The sequence below is a fragment of the Triturus cristatus genome, chromosome 11, assembly GCF_964204655.1.
Source record: "Triturus cristatus chromosome 11, aTriCri1.1, whole genome shotgun sequence".
NCBI classification, from domain to species: domain Eukaryota; kingdom Metazoa; phylum Chordata; class Amphibia; order Caudata; family Salamandridae; genus Triturus; species Triturus cristatus.
This window is the reverse complement of record NC_140594.1, coordinates 1,061,941,109-1,061,965,499: the sequence shown is the minus strand read 5'-3', so window position 1 is coordinate 1,061,965,499 and position 24,391 is coordinate 1,061,941,109. Positions and strand designations below refer to the sequence as shown.

Sequence of the window (24,391 nt, the reverse complement as noted above, 5' to 3'; positions counted from 1 at the left end):
CACTTTGTGTCCGGATCGCTCCACAACTCCAGTACGGGGGGCCGGTGTGGAGAAGGCCGCAAACCTCAATCGATGCTCCTGACGGTGTCCGAGGTCCGATTTAAAAACGGAAAACGGGCGTCACCTCTGCTCGGGCTCACAAATACAGTTCCCTCATCTGGGACAGGATTCTGTCAGGATTTATGCAGGAGGTCGCGGAGGTCCTCGGGAGCCTCGCACCTACGCGGCCATCTTGGTTGCGCGCTAGGCTCCTCCCCGGAACTTACATTGTTGACCCCTGGGGTAGATACTTGCTTTGTAATGGCTACATAGAGGAGGCTAGTTCCTGTACGAGATGCCATCTGCTGAAGCTGAATTGAGGATCATCCCCAGAGAATAGGGCAAATGAACATTGAAAAGTCCTTTAAGGTGAGGGCCTGATCATCAACAGAGTGTTAAAGGACAGCTCTCAACATCAAATGTCAGCTTGATTCTGAAGAAACACACACTGAAGACTAAGATCTTAAAAGAGGGACAATAAAATGAAGTAAGAACATATAAACATCGGAAAGAGCTCTTTTAGGTATCACAGACATGGTCAGCACAACTTACACTGGGAAAATCTATGTAAACGTCAGTAGCTTGGATGCTGAATTTGCCTATACCACCATTAGTAGCACCTCCTACTTGTTGGTGGATTTGGTTGACTGTGAACCAGAGCAGTGACCTTATTTGGAATGAATTTTCAAGTTTTACTTTTAGTAATAAAAAATCCACTTTTAAAACAGTGTTTTATTTCTAATAAAAGTTAACTCACAAAACCCTTTAGTTATATTGAGGTATGGTGAACGAGGAGAGCAGCCCAACGTATATTTCTTAAAAATGTTTAATCCGTACAGCTGTGTTTATATACCTTTCTTTTATATATGAAAATTAGGCAAGGAAATAAATCCCAACATTAGAGTGGTTAATAAGTGGCCACGAAAGCATTACAAATGTTATGTATTGGGTTTTAGATATGTCATAAAGCATACATACGTGCATATATAAGTGCAGGTAACAACAGAACAAAAGGGTAGGACCCAGGGTGCACCAAGAGCTGAAAAAACATGTGCTGCAGGTATTACAAAGAAAATGCAACAAAAGCAATGACAATGCAACAGCCGATAAAGGATGCACCAGCAGATGGGGCAAAGGGGTTCCCGGTGCAACTAGGAGTGGGAGGGCTAGGAATCTTTAGCGTGGGTGGTCATGGGAAGGAGGATTGAAGGGTTAAGTGGGGATTGGATCTGGGAGGGTGGGGTTTTCAAACAGATGGACATGCGAAGGAGAAGATAGGATTTTGCCTCCCGGCCAAGGAAGACCTCTGAAAGCAGCGCAGAGAGTAGCGTAGCGGGGGCAGGGCATATATGGACTCATATTGATGCCTTCAATACCACATTGAAGGCATCAAGCTTGTCTTTTAATATGCATGTGATGAGCTCATGGCCAGCGTCTCTGAAGTTCCAACTGCCAGCACATGTGGGTGTGGGGGTTCTCTCCAATGCCAGAGAATGCATTGTTTGACTACGGCAAGAGAGGTAGCTAACCATTAGTATTCATGTGTCATCAAATCAGGCAAGTCAGTGATGTCATGTAGGAGGGCCAACGGGGAGAGGGAGAGAATGGGAAGAGACTGTAATGGCAGTCAGGATCAGACAGAAGCCCAGTATCCTGCAAGCACCAAGGATTGGCCACAGAATATGATATAGGTCACAGCGCTCTGCAGTACATATCCAACAACGGTCGTGGGGTAACAGTTTTGCCTGTTTAAGTTTCCACAGTGACCAGTACAGTCATGAAGTATTTTGAAGTATAGGGACTTCAATCTGGATTTCCTGATCAGCTAGGAGAGTCGACCACTCTTCAGACGACTAAGTCTTACACAGCACTAGCTGCCACACCAGTCTGGTTGCATTGTAAGAAGGGCCAGAATGAAGGCATTGAAGAATAGGTGAGACAGGAAGCTCCAGAGGTTGAGTCAGTTGGAGATATCGCTACTAGTCCGTGGCCCGAAGTTCAAATTCCATCCGCAAGGCAGGAACAATTTAAGCAGCTCACTGGCATACATTTGGCCCAATCACTGGAAACCTTTTGAATGCCAGGATGCCCAGCAGAACAATTTCCCATCAGTGCAGAGCACTGCATTGTGTCAAAGTGGTGCTTTATGATGTGGTAATTGTGGGATGCCAGCGAGTCTATAAGCCTCTTTTCAGGACGCCACCATCCTTACACGGACAGGACTGGAGGCCACCTTGCATTCGGAAGTGGCCAGGTATATCATCAGTGAGAGGTGAGGATCACTGATAAGATGTTGTTCAAAACATACCCATGGTGGGGCCTCCCATGATGGGCCCTCATATGCATCCAGCTGCAATAAGCGAAAGGTCAAACTGTAAGATCTCATATGGGGCAATTGCAATCCCTCAGCAGTCGGATCGGCTCAGAGGTGGGGGGCTCAGAAGTCTCGTTTGCGTCTGCTCTAAATATAGGATCTGATGTCTGCATTTATTCCTGTCAGTGGTTTGCTAGGGTCCCGAAGAGGAAGCATGCCAAAAAGATAATGAAATCAGGGGCTACTGTCATTTTAATGCCCAAAGGCAAAGGTTAAGGTGTGACCACTTCAAGAAAGCTCTCTTTATAAGCTCAATAAATGGAAAGAGGTTATCTTCTACCATGCGAGACAGATCTGCATTTATTCTGACAGGAAGGTTGTGGAGACCCGTAGAGACCCACCTTTCATCATAGCCGTGGATGCATCCAGGTAGATTGAGAAAAAGGCAGTGCCTCGCACTTTGATCAGTTGATTTTGTAGCCTGACAACCGGGAGAAATCACAAATGATTGACCTTGCTGCAGCTATGGACTCGCATGAATGGGACAGGAGTAGCAATATATCGTCTGTGTAAAGGAGGGCCTTAACCTCTCATGAGGAGGTGAGGTTTCCACCCACATTGTGCACCTGGTGGAGTGCCTGACGCAGGAGTTCCAAGGGCAGCAGCAAGAGGATGCAGTACAATGGGCAGCCCTGCCAAGTCAGATCGGGATAGGATCTGACAGGAATGCCCCACATGAGACATCTGACAGGAATGCCCCACATGAGACATGGCCCATAGACTGTTCGTATAGGAGGCAACTTTCCGTTCGAAGTTCTCCCCCAGTCTCATGTGAGGCATGACCTGAAAGAGATAGCGCCAGTCCACCCGGTTAAATGTCTTTTGAGTGTCTAGTGAAAGCGCCAGGAGCTCGGATGGATCATACTTTGATTGCCATAGACAGCAAGCCAGGGTCGCAGATGATTGCCGGAAGTGCATTCTGGCACAAAGCTGACCTGAGACTCGTGGATAAGTTGTGGGATAACCTTATCCAGAAGCATCGCTAGTACTTTAGACAAGATCATCAAGTCCACGTTGAGGAGAGATATCGGGCGTTAGCTAGTGCAGTCTAACTGGTCCTTGTTGTCTTTAGGGAGGAGGGCAAAGTGGACTGTTTAGCTATTGTTCCCAAGGAGCCCTGGGCCTCCGATTCCTGAAACACCTGGGTCAGATGGGGCACTAGGATGTCCTTCCTTACTTTATAGTCTTCCCCCAGGAACCCATCCTCACCTGAGGATTTGCCTGTTGGGAGGGCCAAGATGGCTTCAGCCACTTCCTCCACCGTAAAAGTGCCAGATAGAAGGGCTGTACCCTCGTCCAACAACAACTGGAGGTGCAAAGGGGCCAGAAAAGCGTTCACCTGTGGCTCCCGGGTCTGCTGTGTAGAGGAAGGTACAGTAGAAAGTGAATAGATTTACAATAACGTTGGGATGTGCTAACAGGTTCCCCGTCGAATGGCAGATCGTCGAGATGAACAAGAATTGTTCCCTCTGATACGGGGAACAACCTTTACAACGCAACTGTTACAACGCACTACACTTACAACGCATTTTTTACAACGCATAATCCATTACAACGCACTACACTTACAACGCATGACACTACAACGCATTGTTAAAAACTACCTTTACAACGCATTCCATTACAACGCCTACCATTACAACGCATAATATTACACTACACTATCCAACACTTACCCTACTGTTGCACCCCCTGGAGTTAGAATAGTAATTTTTACCCCTATACTATCCAACACTTACCCTACTGTTGCACCCCCTGGAGTTAGAATAGCAATTTTTACCCCTATACTAGCCAACACTTACCCTACTGTTGCACCCCCTGGAGTTAGAATAGTAATTTTTACCCCTATACTATCCAACACTTACCCTACTGTTGCACCCCCTGGAGTTAGAATAGTAATTTTTACCCCTATACTATCCAACACTTACCCTACTGTTGCACCCCCTGGAGTTAGAATAGTAATTTTTACCCCTATACTATCCAACACTTACCCTACTGTTGCACCCCCTGGAGTTAGAATAGTAATTTTTACCCCTATACTATCCAACACTTACCCTACTGTTGCACCCCCTGGAGTTAGAATAGTAATTTTTACCCCTATACTATCCAACACTTACCCTACTGTTGCACCCCCTGGAGTTAGAATAGCAATTTTTACCCCTATACTATCCAACACTTACCCTACTGTTGCACCCCCTGGAGTTAGAATAGCAATTTTTACCCCTATACTATCCAACACTTACCCTACTGTTGCACCCCCTGGAGTTAGAATAGTAATTTTTACCCCTATACTATCCAACACTTACCCTACTGTTGCACCCCCTGGAGTTAGAATAGCAATTTTTACCCCTATACTATCCAACACTTACCCTACTGTTGCACCCCCTGGAGTTAGAATAGTAATTTTTACCCCTATACTATCCAACACTTACCCTACTGTTGCACCCCCTGGAGTTAGAATAGTAATTTTTACCCCTATACTATCCAACACTTACCCTACTGTTGCACCCCCTGGAGTTAGAATAGTAATTTTTACCCCTATACTATCCAACATTTACCCTACTGTTGCACCCCCTGGAGTTAGAAAAGTAATTTTTACCCCTATACTATCTAATACTTACCTTACATGCAATGTATTATTATGCGTTGTAATGGTATGCGTTGTAAAGGTAGTTTTTAAAAATGCGTTGTAGTGTCATGCGTTGTAAGTGTAGTGCGTTGTAATGGATTATGCGTTGTAAAAAATGCGTTGTAAGTGCATGCGTTGTAAAAGTGTGCGTTGTAACGTCATACATCCCTCTGATACAGCTTTGCGGGCAAAAGGTGATGCACCTTTACCCCATGGTCGTACCATCGCCATTTCAACTTAATCAGGGCCTTCTCAGTTGCTCTGAAAAAGTGTGAGTTTAGGCGTATTTTGAGAGGCGTCAAGTGTTAGGCCATGTATTGTGCAGAGAGGGTATGCACATTGCTTTTCACAGCAATATTGCTGCTTGGCCCTCGCTGATTCAGCCATCATCTGGCCGCCAACAGTGGCTTTACTGGCCGCCTAAAGCAGTGTTTTTCAACCTTTTTTGGGCAAAGGCACACTTGTTTCATGAAAAAAATCACGAGGCACACCACCATTAGAAAATGTTAAAAAATGTAACTCTGTGCCTATATTGACTATATATAAAGTAATTCTCTTGAATAGGAATCAAATAAACACAAAGAAAGTATTTTATAATTACTTTATTATGAAATAGTAAGTAAACAGAAATATGAAAAATTATAAAATACTTATTTGATCAGTGCGCAACCTGGGCCTGTTTGGCTGAACACAAAGCTGATATTCTGGCTGGAATCGAAGAAAGACACACACGTAGCTCTTCGTCAACAGCTCTCAGTCTCTCTCTGTATTTAGTTTTTATAGCAATCATGCTTGAAAAGCTCATCTCACACAGATATGTAGTGGAAAATGGGAGCAATGTCAAAATAGCTTTGTTTGCCAGAAGGGGGAACTCCTTGGCAGTATCCAACCAAAAACTATCCAAAGGTAGATCAGCAAATCTTGGCTTGAAACCACGATTTTGCCTCAGTTCAGTTAGTTCCTCCTGCACCTGTAAAGTCATGTCCTTTCCACCAACTGATGCTGAGCTATAAGGGTCCCTAACCCAGTCAAGGCATTCAGTGGAGACTGAAGAGAAATAAAATGACAACTTCTCCTCAAGAGTTTTTAAATGTTTAACTATTATCTCACACAGTGCAGCAGTGTGAACACCTTGCCATTGCTTGGTGAGTGTGAACATTTCAAGATTGCCACTTTCCACGTGTTGATGCCAGAGTTGCACCTTTGAACGGAATCCATTTATTTTATCTGTACTTGTAAGCAGGTTTTCATTTCGGCCTTGCATTCGTGTGTTCAGTTCATTCAGATGATGAAATATATCTGCCAGGTATGCCAGCCTTGCACACCACTCATCACTTGCAAGCAGCTTTGCGTAATCTGACCTCTCATTTGTCAGAAACACTTTAAGTTCCTCCCGCAGCTCATACACACGAACCAAGACCTTGCCACGCGACAACCACCGGACCTCCGTATGAAACAGCAAGGTTTTATGCTTCGCTCCCATCTCCTCACACAAAGCTGCAAATATGAGACTTTTCAGGGGTCGTGACTTTACAAAGCTTACCATGCGCACAACATCATCCAACACATGAACTAGGTCTGCTGGTAAAGTCTTGGCTACGAGGGCCTCACGGTGTAAAAAACAATGCGTAACAATCACATCTGGATTTCTTTCCTTCACTCTGCTTACAAAGCCTTTGGTGCGCCCGACCATGGCTGCAGCTCCATCGGTGCAGACACTTGTGCAGTTTTCCCACTTAAGTCCTCCTTGTTCAAGGTATTCTGATGTGACCCGAAAAATGTCTTCTCCTGTTGTTTTTTCTGGCAATGCCTTGCAAAAAAAGAAGTTTTCTCTAATTGCATCACCATCAACAAAACGCACATTGGCCAAGAGTTGAGCATGTCCACTGATATCAGTAGACTCGTCAAGTTGCAATGCAAATTTCTCACTGATACGGATCTTTTCCAAAACCACACTTTCGATGTCTGCAGACATGTCATTAATACGTCTGGAAATTGTGTTGTCTGAGAGAGGGACTTTGGCTATTTCCTTAGCTGCTTCAGGTCCGAGCATCTCCTTTACAATAGCTTTGCAGGCGGGAAGTATTAATGTCTCTGCCACAGTGTGCGACTTTTTTGACTTGGCTATAAGTTCAGCAACTTGATAGCTAGCTTTAAGAGCTCTTTCATTTACCTTTGTGGTTTTTCTCATGAAAGTTGCCTGTTTCTCCATGTTTTCACGCAGGCGAACAAAATAGTCCGCATTCTTGTTTTGAAGCGAAGGGTGTTTAGTTTGGAGATGGCGTTTAAGTTTGCTTGGGACCATAGCACTGTTAGCTAGCTTTTCACCACACACCACGCACAGTGGAGTTGGTTTGTTTGCATCTCCGGTGACAGTAAATCCAAATGAAATATAGCTTTCGCTATATTGCCTTGTGCCAGAGAATTTGCTTGAGCTAACCATCTTTGCTTTCTTTTGATCCCCACTCATACTTGGGCTCTCATCTGGCTCCAAATTTTGTTCAGAGTCCAGTTGTTTCCTTTTCAAAAACGTGTCCATGACTGCAGTATCTCACTGTCACTCAGTACTAGGCCTACACAAGGACGCTGCACCTGCAAGTTACCTATAAAAGAAATTTAAGATTTGTATCTATAAGGAGCAAATTGTGACTGGATGGTTTCTCAGAGAGCCCTTGATGCCAATTTTGAGGTTAGCAAGTGCTTTAACTACAAACGTTACGTCTGCCCAATTCATTAGTAGTACTCATTGTGTATTAAAGACTGATATGAACCACAGTACTAGTATAACGCTTGCTCGTCTAGTCTGGAGACAAAGGTTAGTGCTGCTACAACCCATGCGGAATTCTCCAAAGATAGTTAATTTCTGCAACAGATATTGGGTGACCATGTAAATTAAACAGACACTTTTGTAAATACATCTTGCCTCAAGCAGCGTGGTATTGTCACATGTGTATTAAATTGATGGAAGCCTGGCTGCATCACTCAAAACTGCTCTCTACCCACAGACTAGGTGCGCAATAGCTTTCCTTGATACATGCAAGCTTATGATCACACCATAAATCTATTCCACAGGAGTGAAAACCATGAACCACATCACAGAAGCACATCTGGAACTCACTCAAGGACATGCGCTGAACCCCTCATACTTCAGCTTTAAAAAAAGACCTCCTCTGAATCTACTCTCTTCTTCCCCTTTACTGATGATCCTTTGTGTCCCCCCTAGCTCTCTCCTCTCCCCACATTACACATCCACCCTCTTACCTGTGACCTGCCCCCCTTTCTACCCTCTCCCCATGTCCTCTTTCCATTTCCCCCTCATCTTTCTTCGATCTGTTCTCCTACGTTTCGCTCTTCTACTCTTTAACATTGCACCCCTCCTCTTATATTCCTAAGCGTTGCATTTCACGTTACTCTGCACAAGATTTTTTTTTTGGCCCCCCCACATTACTGAACTGGTTGAGCGCAACCTGGGTGTTTAAAAAAAATAAAAAATTGTATTACATTTGTAAAATTGCTTTACCTTATTCCCTCCTCTTGTCCTACCCTTATTCCCTCCTCGCATGTACATTTTCTTTCCAATGGCCCTTTTTATTTCTAATTCAATTGTGTTATTGACTGTCTGTGCTTTGCCCAGAGCAAATGTGTTATCTCTTGTTCTGTGTCTGCTCCTGTAAAGCGCTCTGATGCCCACGGGTCTAGCCAGCTCTATAAAAAACCTTTCAAATAACATAAATAAACTAACGTTAAAAACCGGACCCATGAGCATGGCCACACCAAAACTGCTCTCCAAGAAGCGTGTGCAATGGAAACCTTTGCATGGGTCCAACCATGTACCAAATAAATGAGGCTCTGCACCAAGGTATGGGACTCCCACCAAAGAGTAAGAGGTCTCGCGTTCAGCAGAGTTCACAGCACTCGAAAGTGCCAGTTCTGTGACATCAAGGACACATATACGAACTCTCCAGGTACTGCCTCGGCTCGACGTAGCAACTGCACCTGAAAACGACCCTTCAAAGCACAACGGCTTTGGAATGTTGCCTGCACTAAATCAAACCCGCTGCCATTCAGTGCACCTCCCAGGGCAGTGACACGTAAGGATCAGTGGATTTACAAGATTCAGATTGTGATGGGGGAAGGGGAATTGAACAGAGTGGCACCGTGCAAGAATGCTAAATATGTCTCAATCTATACTTGTTTCTAAAGGCCTTTCCCTGCTCCATCCTAAAATCAGTAATTGACTTGAATGAACAACTTCATCATGTCTTGCCGGATATCTGTCAATGCTAAAACGAATCGAGCAGTAAGAGATTGCTTGCTTTGGCCTCACACAGAGCTGCGGTGGCTGCAGTCTTGCTAGTGAAAGCAATACCGCAGGCAGCTGCTGCACGTGCAAAGGGGCAACACCCAAGAAAGAACCATACAAATGGCATACATGTCCGCTCTTGTCAGCTTCCACTTCCACTCGGATGCTGGATGTGCAAATGCAGGTGTGCAGAAACGTTAATATTATCTTTATAGGAGGGACCACCTTCAAAATGGGGTTCAATATTGAATATTGCATTTTGTTGCAGCAGCTGCTTCTAAGCGCTGTAGACTGAGAACCAGCAGAGGTCCACTCCGTGATGAGCTTTTACTCAACTCCTGAGGGGGAGCAGGCTGAGAAACTTCCAGAACTTGAAATTCTAACAAGAGATTGGTAAAAAATACAATGAGGGTGCAAATGAGTGAGACTCACCTCACGCTGCACCTGCGGCCTGGTCTGGATCCGGATGCGGTCTCTCAGTGCCGACTCCCGCCGAGTCCTGGTCTCCGTCCGTCTCCTCCTGCTCCGGTCCTCCTGGTGACGCGACGTCTTCTTCTCTCCGCTGCTGCGCACACTGCGCTCGGGCGGGAAGGAAGTCGGAAGATACTGTTCTGTGATAGGTCCAGGCTGGAGTCTGGACCAATCACAGCCCGGACATCCGAGGAGCGCCAATCAAACCCCCCCCCCCCCCCCCCCCCATACCCAGGATACAGTCTGGCGCCCGCCGCCCGGCCTAGTGTGGGAAAATTTGACATTTTTAAAAAAAATCTTTCGAATGTTTCAATTTTTCCCACGTTTTCCCACGGCACACCAGGCAACATCTCGCGGCTCACTAGTATGCCGCGGAGCAGTGGTTGAAAAACACTGGCCTAAAGAACCTGGTCCACCGAGCCCTCGTAGTCAGAGAGATAGGAATGAATGTGTGCTCTAAGCTGAACTTTATTCTCTGGTGACCTGTTGGCAAACGCCTGCATTCGCCATAGCTTGGGGGCAGCACAGTGCAACTAATCTTGAGGTCCAGTGGGATTGGGCCATGGCCTTCTAGGCCTGCCTCCAGGATATCGCAGTGATTAACATGCGGAAGCAGTTGTTCATGAAGTAGATAATAGACTATGCAAGACTGTGTCCCATTCGGGCAGGAGAAAAGAGAATATTTCCTGGAGCTCAGATGCAGCAGGCGCCATACGTCCCACCAGCGGGTGGTCCCCATGAGGTCACCTATTAGAGCTCTGTCATTTTGGGTGTGCTTATCCCCACACCCCGTACTATCCAGAATTGGGTCCAGTGTCAGGTTCCAGTCCGCACCCAATAGAGTAGCCATCTTGCTGAGGGAGGACAGAAGCCTAGAGTGCTGTGCCAGGAAATAAGTTTTGTCTGTGGTGATCACATAGACCGAGCACACAATGAATGTCTTGTCCCGAATTCTCAGTTTGGCCAGTACCCAATACCCTCCTTATCCAACCAGGTTCTAATAATTTTACACATGAGGCTTTTCTCAATAAGGATGGCCACCCGCATTTCTTCAGCAGCAACTTGAGGAGGAGACCTTGCCCTGATCATTGGCAGACCAGCTACTGCTGATGACGGAGCTCACCCATTTAAGTTTGAGCTTGGAGTATTCCACCTCACATAAGAGCGTCTCCTGCAGCAGGGCTAAGTCAGCATCTTCTGAGCAAAGATAGTGTAGCATCTTCTAGCACTTTACGTAGTGCGTATGCCACTGACTTTCATAAAGATCATGGTCAGTGGGACGTGAGACGTGTGACATATGGAAGTATGTATTGGGCCTGGGAGGTGATCAAGGAAGAGACAATGAAGAGTAGCTTGAGATCCATTTGAGGAGAAAGAGGTGATAGGTACCACTAACTTTGGGCTCTGAGCTTGATCCTGTGCCGCTGATGCCGGGGTGGCACCCTTGTCCATAACCAGGAGGGCGTGTGGGTGACAGGAGTCACAAGCCTAGGGCAGAGGCCACAGCCGCCCGCCACCATTAAGCTTTGTAGGTGTGTGGTAACCCTATGTGGCCCAGCTAGGGTGCCGAAAAGGAGCAGCAAATCGAGCAGGGCCCCAAATCCAGGCTCACATAGCAGGCATGGAACAAGTCCACCTCTCGCCCACTAGCCTTGCAGCCCGAGGGAAGCTGAGACATCCGCCAGACACCGGCACCCCAGCAAGGGCACAGAAAAGGGGCCAGCACAGCTTAACAGGGAGTCAAGCCCCCCCCAACTTCACCAATGGAGCATAAAACAAGAATACAATCTGGCATTAACAGTGGGTACAGTAAAGTGAGAACAACATGCAAAAGACAACGGTCACGTCGCAATAAACCATGGATGACAGGAAAGTACAAGGTAAAGCATATGGTCAAGTCCCTCCGCCGTTGTCGAAATCACTTGCTGCCTGCTTCAAGGGGGGGCCGTGATTTGTACTGGTCTCGAACCTTGTGGAGCACCTCCATGACCTGAGGCAGACCCGCGTGATTCAATTCCCTCCTCAGCGTTCCCACCATGCACTGGTGCCTGGGTTCACATCTAGAGGTCTCCTAGAGGGGAGTGAGTCCTCTTGATGCGAAGCCATGTGCCCGCCTCTAGAGGCCACATCCATGGTGTAGTCCCTGAGGGAGTCCAGGAACAAATCAAGGTTGCTTGTGTCTGTGACCTCTGTGTTTTCGATCCAATGTCACCACCATTCGTGCAGCTTCTAGTAGGCCATATTTGAGTTTCAGGTGACTGCTTAGTGTCAGGAACCTCTTGTGGATGCCATTGGTGGCTGCGGAAATGTCAGCTGAGAAGGATACCATTGATATGTAAAGGTTCAGGCATCTTCTTGGCCGCCGTGAAGATGGACCTAGTGTGTTGGTGATGAAGCGCACAGGCTATTATAGGTCTCGAGATGCTGGACTGTGAGACGTGGTGGGACCAGACAGTGGGCCCCCTGATATTCCAGAGGTGTCTGCAAGTAGAGACGGAGAAGCTCCGGTATCATTTTAGTGTGATAGCCCAGCATGTCAGTCTGTGCCACCCCCTCTGGAACCTCATAAATCCCAAAGTTATCTCTATGCGCCTTGTCTTCTAGGTATACCAATTTATGGAGCAGGAATTTTATGTCTTGTCCCCAGTCCAGTAGTAGGGTGTATTGGGAGTCCAACTCATCCAATCTTTGATCCACCTTGTCCAAACTGAATGTATAGAAGACCTCTCTTGCCACATGGTCTGTCATCTTCACATCGTTCGTAGAGAGTGTGCCGCCAATGGCAGAGATTTCTTTGAGGAGAGCTTCCATGTGGTTGCCAAAGGGGGTCAAGGAGGCAAGTTGTGTGGGAAGATACGAACATCTTTCAGCCTCAAATAGAAGGAGGCTGGCTGCTTCCAGGACGACATGCATAACTGCTGCGCCTGCTGGTCGATGCCTCTATAACCAAGGTATCCCTGGAGTGCCGGGGTCAGAATAGTAGGTGGTAGTAGGGTCGGATCCCAAGGGAGACGAGACCAGTGAGGCACGAGGATCAAAGCGGGGCCACACCCAGCCAATAGACACCACGCATCACTGGCAGAAGAAAGACCAGCTGCAGTCAAGAATATTCACACTTCACCACATCCACCAGGGCCAAGCAGGGAGAGGAGTACCCTCCAACTGACTCAGTGCCAGGAAGCACCCCTGTTCCACCAGTTGGCTCTTCAAACATCGAGTGGGGGCATCTTATGAGAGAGGGTACCATCAGTGTGCAGGTTCCCCCAGCAATCAGGGAGCACCCTCAGCCCGGAGTCGAGTTAATAGAAGTAGGGGTACGTGAGGTCCCCAAGGATGGAAGCCTACTCCTAATCAGAAAGGTGCCTCAGTGGGGTACTGTACACATGTTCTCCGCAGGGGCCATGGGGCAAAGGAACCCTGAGAATCAATCCCGCTCCCCCGCAGGTCCAGGAGAGCTGGTAGGCACCTTCTAGGCCACCCAGCAAGGCCTTCCACCCGCTCATTCAGTAGGAGTTCCTTCACTGGCTCTCTGCAGTCACCACATGTGTGGAGAGGCAAACAGTCATCCGGCGGTTGGGTCACAGCCAAGAGGAGGGTGCAGTCCGGCTGAGTCAGCACAGAGGTCATAATCCCGTACAGCCATCACAGCGCCATTGCTAGTGCCCAAATCCTTCCTTCAGAGCAGCGGAGTGTGCAACACAATACCCCAGGGCGACAGCGACATCTGTAAGCCCTTGAGGCGCCTGGACGGTGAGCGTGGGGGCAGTGCCGGCATGTAGCACTAACAAGGAGCGGCCATCTTTGGAATCTCCAAGTTCTGCCTCCGATTCCTTCATTTCTTAAAGGTTTGGGACAACATTTATTTCAGAACACATGAGAGTAAAGTGTGAAGTGAAACACATGCCACAGATTTCAATAAAGACACAAAAGGATCTTGATCTAGTGAGAAATTACTTTAGTAGATTTTCAGTAGTGCAATTCCGACATACTAATAGATAGTTAAAACTCTAATATTTTTCTACTTTGGGTTGTACCATTTTGTTTAAATATATTAATAGTAAAACAATCTTTATGGAGGTGTAATTTGAAGTACATGCAGAGCAATGTGTATTCTCCATGCACACTATGTTTTTAACAAAATAAGTCACGCTCATTCTTTTTCTTAGTCATCTATGACAAGAAATGTCATGTCCACAATTTATAAATATTCCTCATAAATACTGTGTACAATTTATGTACCGTTTTCAAGATTATTACCAACCTTGATTTTTCCATCATCTTTCAGGGCATACTTCTGGATAACAGCAGAATCTTCATCTTTGCGTGCAGATTCCTCCAACCAAGCCTCCAAGGCTTGTTGATCCCAGTTAAGCTTGCATTTTAATTCCTCCAGTTTTTGAGTAGCTTTGAAAATCTTATTCTGGAATAATTACAGTAAGTAAAATAAGACTTATCATACAGCTTAGAAGTATAAATGTTTATACAGTGCTTTTTTATGCTAAGGCTTCAAAGCACTAACACACAAAATCGGAACTATTGTTGTGAGCACAGCCAGGGTTTCAAACTACAGAACTTCTACACACTGCAGCTAATGGAAAGGGGGTAGATTCCAAAAAGGAGGATGCCTGAGATTATGTTATTAGTGCACATGTACAATAAATGCATTTTCAGTGTTTTCAAACATTCACTCAAATCCCCTTCACCTATCCTGTAACAGCAATTCATGATTTTTTATCTTGGATTAGGAGGGGCAGGTCACTGAAATGCTATTATTTCAGGTGCAAAGCTCTTATGTAAAGTAAAGTAATGAAATAAACATATCAAAAGACACAATCCTTTGGGTTAAGTAAGTCAAACACAAAATTCCACCATACGTAATTTGTGTAACATAGTTAAAGACTAAACATACCCTCTTAAGTATTGAAAAACAGTCATTTCATATTATCACCTGAGGACCTTGCAGCTAAAAAGGGGTGTTTCTTGTGGTCTATTAGTGGTTTGAGACTATGCAGGCTGGCTTTCTATATTACTAATGAAACACAGATTGACTATTTTGTACAACTGTTCAAGACATACTTGAAGATTCTCACCTTAAGGCAATAAGAAAACAGAGGATTACACTTAAGTCCAATACTAGAATAAACAGATAGAAAGACAGATAGATAGATATTCACTAAAAAACAAAAAGGTTAAAGTAATGTTACAGTTAGGTGTTGAAATCAGATCAAAACTAACTGTTACAAATCAAAAACAACCACTGAAGTTTAACAGTTCTAGTCTATTGCGCTAACTATAAATTGCGCCATGCACTGCTTATGACCTCACATATTATGTCAGTCATGACATGTTAAACGACAGCAATGATAACATCACTGATATGACGTCACATTAACCTTTGTTTTATATATGTGTGTGGGTACATACACACACACAAAAAAAGGTTAAAGTATATTATAGTTAGGTGAATTTTTCAGTGACAACATTAACGTTTTGAACTAAAATAAAGACACAGAAAGTCACCAGTTATAGTTAGCACAGCTAACTGTAACTTGCGCCACGCCATGCACTACTTATGCATCACTCATGATATCTTAAATGAAATAACTGATGACATCACTGATGACATCATCCAAGGGGTGTGTTAGTTTGTTTTATAATTTAGATAGTGGCAGGTGACTACCATATTAAATTTCTACCTAACTTTGTACAGCCTGTATCCAACTAATCGGTACAAGTGTTTACAAAACACATGTGCTCCTAATGCACCATTGGTGCATGGAGGTATTGAGCACGTTATAAATCTTTGTTTTGAAGAGTAACTCTGTGTGCAGGTGACCGTTGACTTGTGTTAATTATGTTCCACACAAGGTTTTTGGTTCTGCAGAAAAAGATTCCAACAGGAGAAAGATTCTACGTACTACATACTAAGTATTGTAAGCAGCCTTAAGTTATTGGATAGAATTATTATTATTAGAAACTTATAATGCGCACAGCTACCCCGAGGGGTTTCCAGGTGCAGAGCGGGTAAGGAGGGTGCAGAATAGCCGCGAATTAAAATACATTTAAAAGTCAGGTCTTCAGGCCCTTGCAAAAAGAAGGAGTGGAGTGCAGTTCCTCAGAGAATCTGGAGGAGACTTCCTTAATTTCGGGCCTAGATAACTAAAAGTATGCCCTTTCATGTGAGACAAACTGAACCTAGGCACCGTGAACAAGGCCTGATGTGAGAATCTCAGGGAATGAGAAGGATGATAGGAAAGTACCAAATCCTGAATTGTAGTGAGGACCAAGTACAGCCTCCGCCTTAAACATGTAACAAAGTGCTTTGAATTTGATACGATTAGAGATTGTGAGTTAATGCAGCTCATAGAAAAGATTCAAAACTGAAGCAGATTTGGGCAGCCAGTAAAGAACCTAGCACCAGCGTTCTGCACTTACCGTAGCTGACGGATAGTGGCTTTGTTAGCACCCAAGTACAGCACATTGCCATAATCTGATCTAGAGATGATTATTACCTGAATCACAGTCCTTTGCGCAGAAGCAGGGATCAACTAAAGGATGTTTTTTAACCACTTGAGCACTGCAAAACAAATGGTCGTCACCTTAGCCACTTGCAACTTCAAATATAATGTGTGTCATCCAGAAGGAAGCCCAGGTTCTTGACCTTTGAGAATGGAGTGGGCAGAACACCTAAGGAAACAGGCCAATGTTGTAGACCGCAGCAAGCAGGGTTCTTGCCTAAAATCATACCCTCAGTTTTCTCCCCATTGATCTTGAGTTGTTATTCATCCACAGGGAGATAAAACTCAAGCCCAAACTGAGATGAGAAGGTCCATGATTGTGAGCAGATGACAGAGAAAAGATGATCTGGGTGTCATCTGCATGATTAAAATGAGACATGGCACTCCGCTACTTCATCCGCCAAAGGGTGGCTATAGCTGTTAAACAACATCAGACTCAGCACAGAACCCCGTGGGACTCCAGAGAAAGGCTTATGTTTTGGACCTGGCAGTGGAAGAAAATACCTGAAAAGACAGATCCTTAAGAAAGGATCAGTGCCACTCCAGAGCTAGGTCATCAAGGTCAAGTGCCATCAATCCTTCCACCAAGATGGAGTGGGACACGGTATCAAAAGCTTCACACCGGTCCAATAAAATAAGAGCAGCTGTTCCTCCCTCATCCAGGCGGTGCCTCAGAAGCTCAGTTACACTCAAAAGGGTGGATTCAGTACAGTGTCCAGCCCTGAAGCCAGACAGAGATGTATGGAGAAAGTTCCGAGCTTCCACAAATGAAGTAATCTGGCCGTTGACATGTTTCTCTAGAATCTTGGAGAAAATGAGTAACACGGAAATGGGGCAGAAATTTGACAAATTGTCCAGGTCAGCTTTTTTCAGGAGTGGAAATAGATTCCCGGTCACGTAGGCACCTTCTACCCCGTATTTGATGTCCAAGTGTCAATAAGATCTGTTGCAAACTGGCAGGACGGGAATATAAGAAAGGAGGGAAATTATTAATAATAGTCGAAAACCCCACATGAAGAAAGAGAGGAAGGGGTCTGAATTCGCGATTTTAAATGAAAGAGACATATATCAGCCCGTCTCCCTCTATCATTGGATGTGAGAAATAGAGGTCTGGAGAATATCCCAACAAAGAAACAGGGATGAATATTTGAGAGTGAGGTTTAACAACTCCTCAACACCTGACTGCAAAAGGATACCTGCAGCCGATACTGCATAGATACCTTGGATTCAGAACAAATTCTTAAACTGCTCTGGGAGATATCGTCCGTTGTCCTGAAGAAGGTGGTGTTTAAGCAGTAATACCCACTGAAACGCGTCGACGCTTACTGTTAACAGGCATACTGTAGGCTGTGAAAGACATTTGTTATTATTGTTAAATTAATTTATACGAAATTCAAATGTCATTATAAATAATTTTGTCTCATGTATGGGCCTGTTTAGGTGATTAGAAACTATCTTTCTTGCAGGTTCTCCCAGTACTGTACACATTTGTGTGGTTTTTAATTTCTGGTCACAATAGCTGCTGAACAGTGTTTTTACATTTTTCTTTTCTATTTTATTAATTCTGAAATAAAGTACTTTTATTTTTTAAGGCTGGCCTTTGATGGTGATAGTATTATGTTTTGGTGATATGATTACATGTATGAATGTATGTGCTTTGGTGAAATAGGTTGCCCAAAGGGGATTTCTTTCTGACTGTGGAAGAAACATAGCATGTTTCCACATCTGGCCGAAAAACCAATCCCAAAGTGAGTCATTAAGAAGATCCATAATCATAAGTAGCAGGCTGGAATCCAATTGCATGCGAGGTGGTAAAGGTTGCAGCGGGCAGCCTGACTTTATAGATTGAAGAATAGATTTGAAAACCACAATGTCCAAAGGGGACCATGTACTAAATTTTGATGACTGGTCAGCAGTAGTCCAGGAGCCTTGACAGACTATCAGAGATAGGTTCTGGGTATCAGTATTTAGGGCAATGTAATTCAACTGTACACTGTGTGTGCAGTCACTAGTCAATTGGGCGTGAATTTTTCCACGTTTTTAGTAAAGAACAAGGCAAGCTTCTCGCACTGAATTTGAGAAAGCGAAGGAGAGGTAGGAAGATTACAGGAGTCAGATAATTCCTTAACCACCTTAAAAAGCATTCTGGGACAGTTTTGAGCACTTAGAATTTTAGTTGGATAGAAAGCTGCTCATGCAGATTTACAGAGTCCATGATATTTTTTTAACGCTACACAGTAACTGATTTTGAGGTCCTCTGCATGACAATTTCTACTTAACATAGAAGACTGTGTGTAGCACGTACTAACCTATGTACATGTGCTTGTTTTGTTTCAGAAATTGGGCTATCTGTAAAGTTTTCACCACAGTATGAAGGCTGCAGGTAGTATAATCTTTACCGACTACAGGCCTTGGTTATTTTAAGTGAAGAATTGTTCTTTGGACAAGTTTTGCATAGAGCATACACTGTGTTTAGTAGATACTTTTGACTACTCTGTGCTGTATTTCTCATGAGAGTTTCACTGTCTGCAAAAAGTGTGGTGCAGAGTAAACTCTCTCCATAGAGTAAACACTGTTAAAAGTACCCACTTTTCTACTCATATCTACTTCATTTCTCAATGTATGTTCCGTGACTGTCAGGTGTTTGAATATGGTAAACAGTGTCTGTAATAGGGCTTTTAGTTATGCAAAGGGCTTTAGTATCTGGAATAACTTGGTTTTCCCTGAACAGCTGTATTCAGATTGAACACCGTGTGCAGGATAGACCACCCTTTCCTCTGTGGTTCATAGTCAACATAAATTCAGCTGGTCATGAAGTTTATGGTATAGGGTAAATGCTGCAAATAACACAAGCTTGCTTTTTACCTATGGGGGTTGTATGTATGATAACAGTAAAGATGCTTCATATTATTCTAATCTATTCTGCACTTACTTCCCTAGTTCTAATGGTATACCTGTTTAAAGAGCAATGTATAAAAAAGAACATTGGATGATGCCATCAGTGATGTCATCAATGATGTCATTTAAGATGTTATGAGTGATGTCATTAATGATGTCATACAACATGTCATGAGTAATGTCATATGTGAGATCATAAGCAGTGCATAGCTCCGCTAACTATACCTGGTGAATTTCTGTGTCTTTTTTTAGTTCAAAACGTTAATATTGTCACTGATGAATTCACTTAACTATAACGTTACTTTAACCTCTGTTTGTTTCAGTGAATTTCGAGGTTTTTTTTTAACATAAAGTAATATTTGATTACGATACGTAAATCCTACCCCGTGCCGCACACGGCATATATTGTTTTTTTGGAAGTTTTCAGGTGAAAAACTAACACATATGACCGGCCATGGCGGCCGTATAAGATGACAATCCAACATAGGTAGCATTCAAGTGGTTATTACATTTATCACATTGTCTAAGCCATGTAAGAAAAAAAAGAACCCTTCGGACCACAAATAGACTTAGGCCCTGTGAACGCACTCACCCCCATGTCTTCTGCCATCCCCAAGTGCAGAAGGGAGAAAAAGTCCCACCCCATGCATCCGCCCAAGAGGTCAAACCTAGTGGATATGAAAAGAGCCGTTGTTGGTGTCTTGGTCCACATCTACACACGTGAGAATGAAGGAAAGTGGGGCTCCTCCAACCTTGTCAATGAAAGAGGCCTAGGCCTCTTCAACGAATTCGGAGGACCACCACTCAACATATACCGGTTTCCATTTGCTGTCATACAGTAGATGAGTGCCATTGATATTGCTTATCAAACGTTCCATAGCAAGTATGGTTAATAATCTATGATACCACTGAGTGAGTGATCGACATTCCGCCTTTTTACAGTTGTGAGCTATAGGCAGTTTTGCTGCCCCTAGGTATTGTAAAATCATATGCCACTCGTGGTTCATCAGGGCCTCCAAGTCTGCAGGCTTAAGATCCAGGAGCATTACTATTGGCGCGGAGGAAATCGGGTAGCCTAAGACAATGTGTATTAGTTTAGAGAATTCCTCAAAAAGGATGGAGCACCAGGCAATCCAACCATATGTACAGTGCTAAACCCAGTGCTCCACATCCCATCCAGCATATTGGAGAAGGGTTATTATACATCTGGTGTAGTCTGTAGGGGGATGGTGCCATCCATACCATATAATTTAATGTATTTCCCATCCCTGCTTTGAGATGGAGGAAGAGTGTATGTCTCTGCTTAGCCTCCCCCCACTATTTATTTGTGATCTGTGTTACAGAATGCATTCCCATTCCCGGTTATGTTGCAATGTTGGTGGGACGCCATGCACCTATAACATCTTATAGAGACTGAAAACTGTCCCTCTGGTGCCTACGAATTTGGGGAATAGGTACTCGAATGGTGTCTGGGCTCTAATGGCAGCTGCAGTTCTGATGGATACAGAGAGGTTGTTCCAGATCCTGGGTGCATAGATGAAATGGCCTGTTGTATTGTTTTTTCTTTTCTTTTCAAACTTCTTAGTTTGCAGTCTGATGGTGTCCTGGCTGTGGGTGTGCCGAGAGCCACCAGAGATGGTGAACTTATCTGCAAGATAAGTGAGGGTGCTGGCTTTGATGGCTTTGTAAATATTGCAGCTAGTTTTGAATATGATGCAGGCTGGCAAGGAGAGCCATTGGAGTTCCATCAGGGTGGGGGTGATGTGATCCTATTTCTTCAGGCCCTGGATGAGACAAGTTGCAGTGTGTAGTATGCCCCAAAGGGGTGCCAGTGCAAAGTCTGGGAGGCCATAGAAGAAGGCATTAACACTATCCAAATGCAAGAGTACAAGGGTTTGAACAGCAGTTTTGAATTCCCTTTCTTGAAAAATCGACATTTGGCCACATGGTAGCTGTTTGTCCTAACTGAAATGGCTATTCGGAGAAGAAGGAACGTTTAACTGAGATCGGTGGTTGTGGAATTCACTTATCCCTTCTTAAGATTATAAAACTATTTCAATACTAGTAAGCCATATGAAACGCGTGGACTTGTTACCACCGTGGTTCCAAGATATGTGATTAAACCACAATGGAAAGACCATAATTTGCCTGAGTTTGACGTATGGTGGTCTTCATTGATCTGGTCCATCCTAACAGAAGGGGCGATGTGGAAAGACCTAGAGCAATACCGGCCAATTTCTGTTGGGGAGAAACGTTTACTGTCGCTACTTAAGACATTATTGAAGTACAGGTAATAATAGCTGCGGTTTAGGAGGCGAGTGATTAACTGAGGTAAATAAGTACCCCTCAGTTATATATTGAAAGATTTTTGTTTGTATTTTTTCCATCTCTTGGAGAAAACAATTACATTCTTGAACATACTTCCAGATTTGAGCTGTATATTGAATTTTAATTTTTAAGGCTTGTTTGGCTGAAACAATAAACTATCTACTTCCAGATCCATACCGAATATGAGAACACATTTTCTACATATTTTTACAATCGTTATATGCAGATTTGGTTGGGTTTCAGGAAATCTGCTTTTCTGTACTTCTTTTGCAAATCAAGATAATAAAGCCTAAAATAGTTACGTTTTTCTCAGCTTTTGTGCCACAGAAGAGGACAATGTTTAACTATATGTACCAAAACTATTTTCTGTGTCTAGGGTAACAACAGGAATGCTTAAACAAACGTACTTATAACTGGCGACTATAATTACTATGCAATTAATGAAATACTAAAGCTTACTTCTTGTGAGTTTTTCTTCTCTCTCAAAGCTACTAGCTCGTTTTCTAGCCTCTGTATCTCCTGTTGAAGACGCCCAACTTCCCTATCGGCCAATATTTTGAAGTGTTCTTCGGTTTCCGTTTCTTTTTCTCTAGCTCTGCAGAGAGACTGTAAAATAAACAGTTCACCATCATTTCATTTACGCGTTTTTTGTTCAAAATGCAAATTTGAGCCAAATGTCCGAAACAAGCCCTGTTGCTAAGGCCAAGCACCACGACACCAAACAGACATGACCTCTGAGCGGACATTTTATAGAAATGCACATGCAAACGACACATATAGCATAGATAGGCATTGCAGCTACAACTCACACCAATGACTAAACGCAACCAAATGTCTCTAACCCAACCACAAACATACATGTTGACAGTTAATGCTTCACAATCAAATCGGAGCCTTCACCCATTTTGTTGGTAAGAATAAAGTACCAAAGGTGAAAACAAGTCACTTTACCACCTCACAGCGCTATTAAAGACATTTCACACTAGATGCACACAGACAACCATGTTGACCTAGCCTACACAGCGCCAGACATCATTGTAACAATTAAGATAAGATAAGATAGTATTTGTAGAGCGCACTAAACCCGTAGGTGTCAAGGCGCTAAGCAGACACAGTAGGAAAGGGGAGCACAGCAGCAGATTAACAGGAGAATAACCAGGTTTTCAGGAGATTTCTGAAACCCGAAAGGGAGCTAGCATTGGCGACGGCAGGGGGGAGAGAATTCCAGACCTTGGCAACGGCAACCGAGAAGACGCGGCCGCCCCATCTGGATTTACGAAGTCTAGGCACAGCAAGTTTGAATTGTGTGGATGATCTCAAGGTCCTCCATGGGGTATATCGATGGAATGGAGAATTGACACACAACTCTATTTTTCATTCGGTCGCTAACTGGCGAGACGCAAAGGCTGTACAAATGGAAAACACCACCCATGTATAGATTTACCACAACATATTATAATAAGCATGCTGCCACCATACCACATGATGACTAACAAAACATCAATGAAAATACGAATGAGTAAAAAGTCGCTCTTCCCTATCTCTCATACAAACTATCACCTTAGTCCCTACAAGAAACCACTGTTCAGCAACAGACAGCCTAAAAGTCAGACTGAAGCCTTTGTGTTGTTCAACACAGACAGCATAGCATATCACACTCCAATTACAAACACCCCACCAGAGTACATTCAACACAGCACCATGGCCACACAATGTTAAGACAATAGTGTTTCAACACGACTAAACCCATGCATAATACTCCAACCTGCAACATTAAGGCCACACAGCCTGTGTGATCCTAAGAATGATACACCAACACACATTCTTGGAAACCAGGCCAGAGCAGTGCAATAAAGCAAATGATACTCTCATCAGTGTCAGAAGCGTTTCAGACAGATTACTGGCTCTCTCAGTCACACAAGTTTTGAACCTGTTGTCAGCAATTTGATTGAACACAGATTTCTCTATAGATTTAGTAAAATATAAAAACAGCATGCACCAAAAATCTCAAAATGCTGTTCTCATATGGCTGCCAATTAGAGTGAAAAGAATTGCATGCGTTAGTATTTTAATAGAAAGATATGTAGTATAACCTATACATAAACTATGCCATGAACACAAGCCTGGAATTGGAAGGGATTGACATGTCACTGATGAATTGCCACCATGTCAACAGCAAGGTTAGCGCTCTAGATAGTCAATGGCTTTCTCGGGAAGCGTAATCTGGTGGCCAGGAAGTGGGAGAGGACTGGAAGGAAGAGTGGAAGGGAATGGAAGACCACAAACACATGTGGGAGAATAGCTAACTCACCAGTTGGTCCAAATGTGTGCATAATTAGGGAAATGATTCTTGAAAACTTCCTTGGGCCTCCAGAGTATCTTTACACCTGCAACCATCAATCAATCAACAGGATTTATAGAGCGCTGCTAATCACCCATGAGGGTATCCAGGCGCTACAGCCTTGCTGCAAATGGCGGGATCAGATGAACAGCCGGGTCTTGAGTCCCTTTCTGAATTCCTGAAGAGAGGGTGAGGTCTGGTGGTGGAGGGGGAGACTGTTTCAGGACTTTGCGGTGAGGTAGAAGAAGGAATGTCCTCCACTGTTGCTTCGGCGGATGATGTGTGCGAGGGAAATGAAGGTGGTGCGCAGGTGTCTGGAGGGTTGGTGGAAGCTCAGGCAGTAGCTGATTTATGCTAGTCCTTAACTGTGAAGGGATTTGTAGGTGTGGGTCAGCATCTTGTATTGGCATCTCTTGTGGACGGGGAGTAACTTGAGGTGTGGGGTAATGTTGGTCCATTTGGGGAGGTTGAGGAAAGGTCTGGCTGCTGA

The 24,391-nt window shown here is 44.1% G+C and overlaps 1 protein-coding gene across 1 annotated transcript in view; it reads right to left on the bottom strand.

Moving 5' to 3' along the window:
• Positions 1 to 24,391, bottom strand: part of CCDC39 (coiled-coil domain 39 molecular ruler complex subunit) — a 297,469-nt gene that overhangs the window by 259,063 nt on the left and 14,015 nt on the right. The window contains exons 3-4 of the mRNA XM_085635382.1: positions 22,020 to 22,166; positions 14,078 to 14,236 (exon numbers count right to left, since the gene is read on the bottom strand). Of these exons, the coding sequence (XP_085491508.1) occupies positions 14,078 to 14,236; positions 22,020 to 22,166 (306 nt within the window). The remainder of the gene's footprint in view (positions 1 to 14,077; positions 14,237 to 22,019; positions 22,167 to 24,391) is intronic.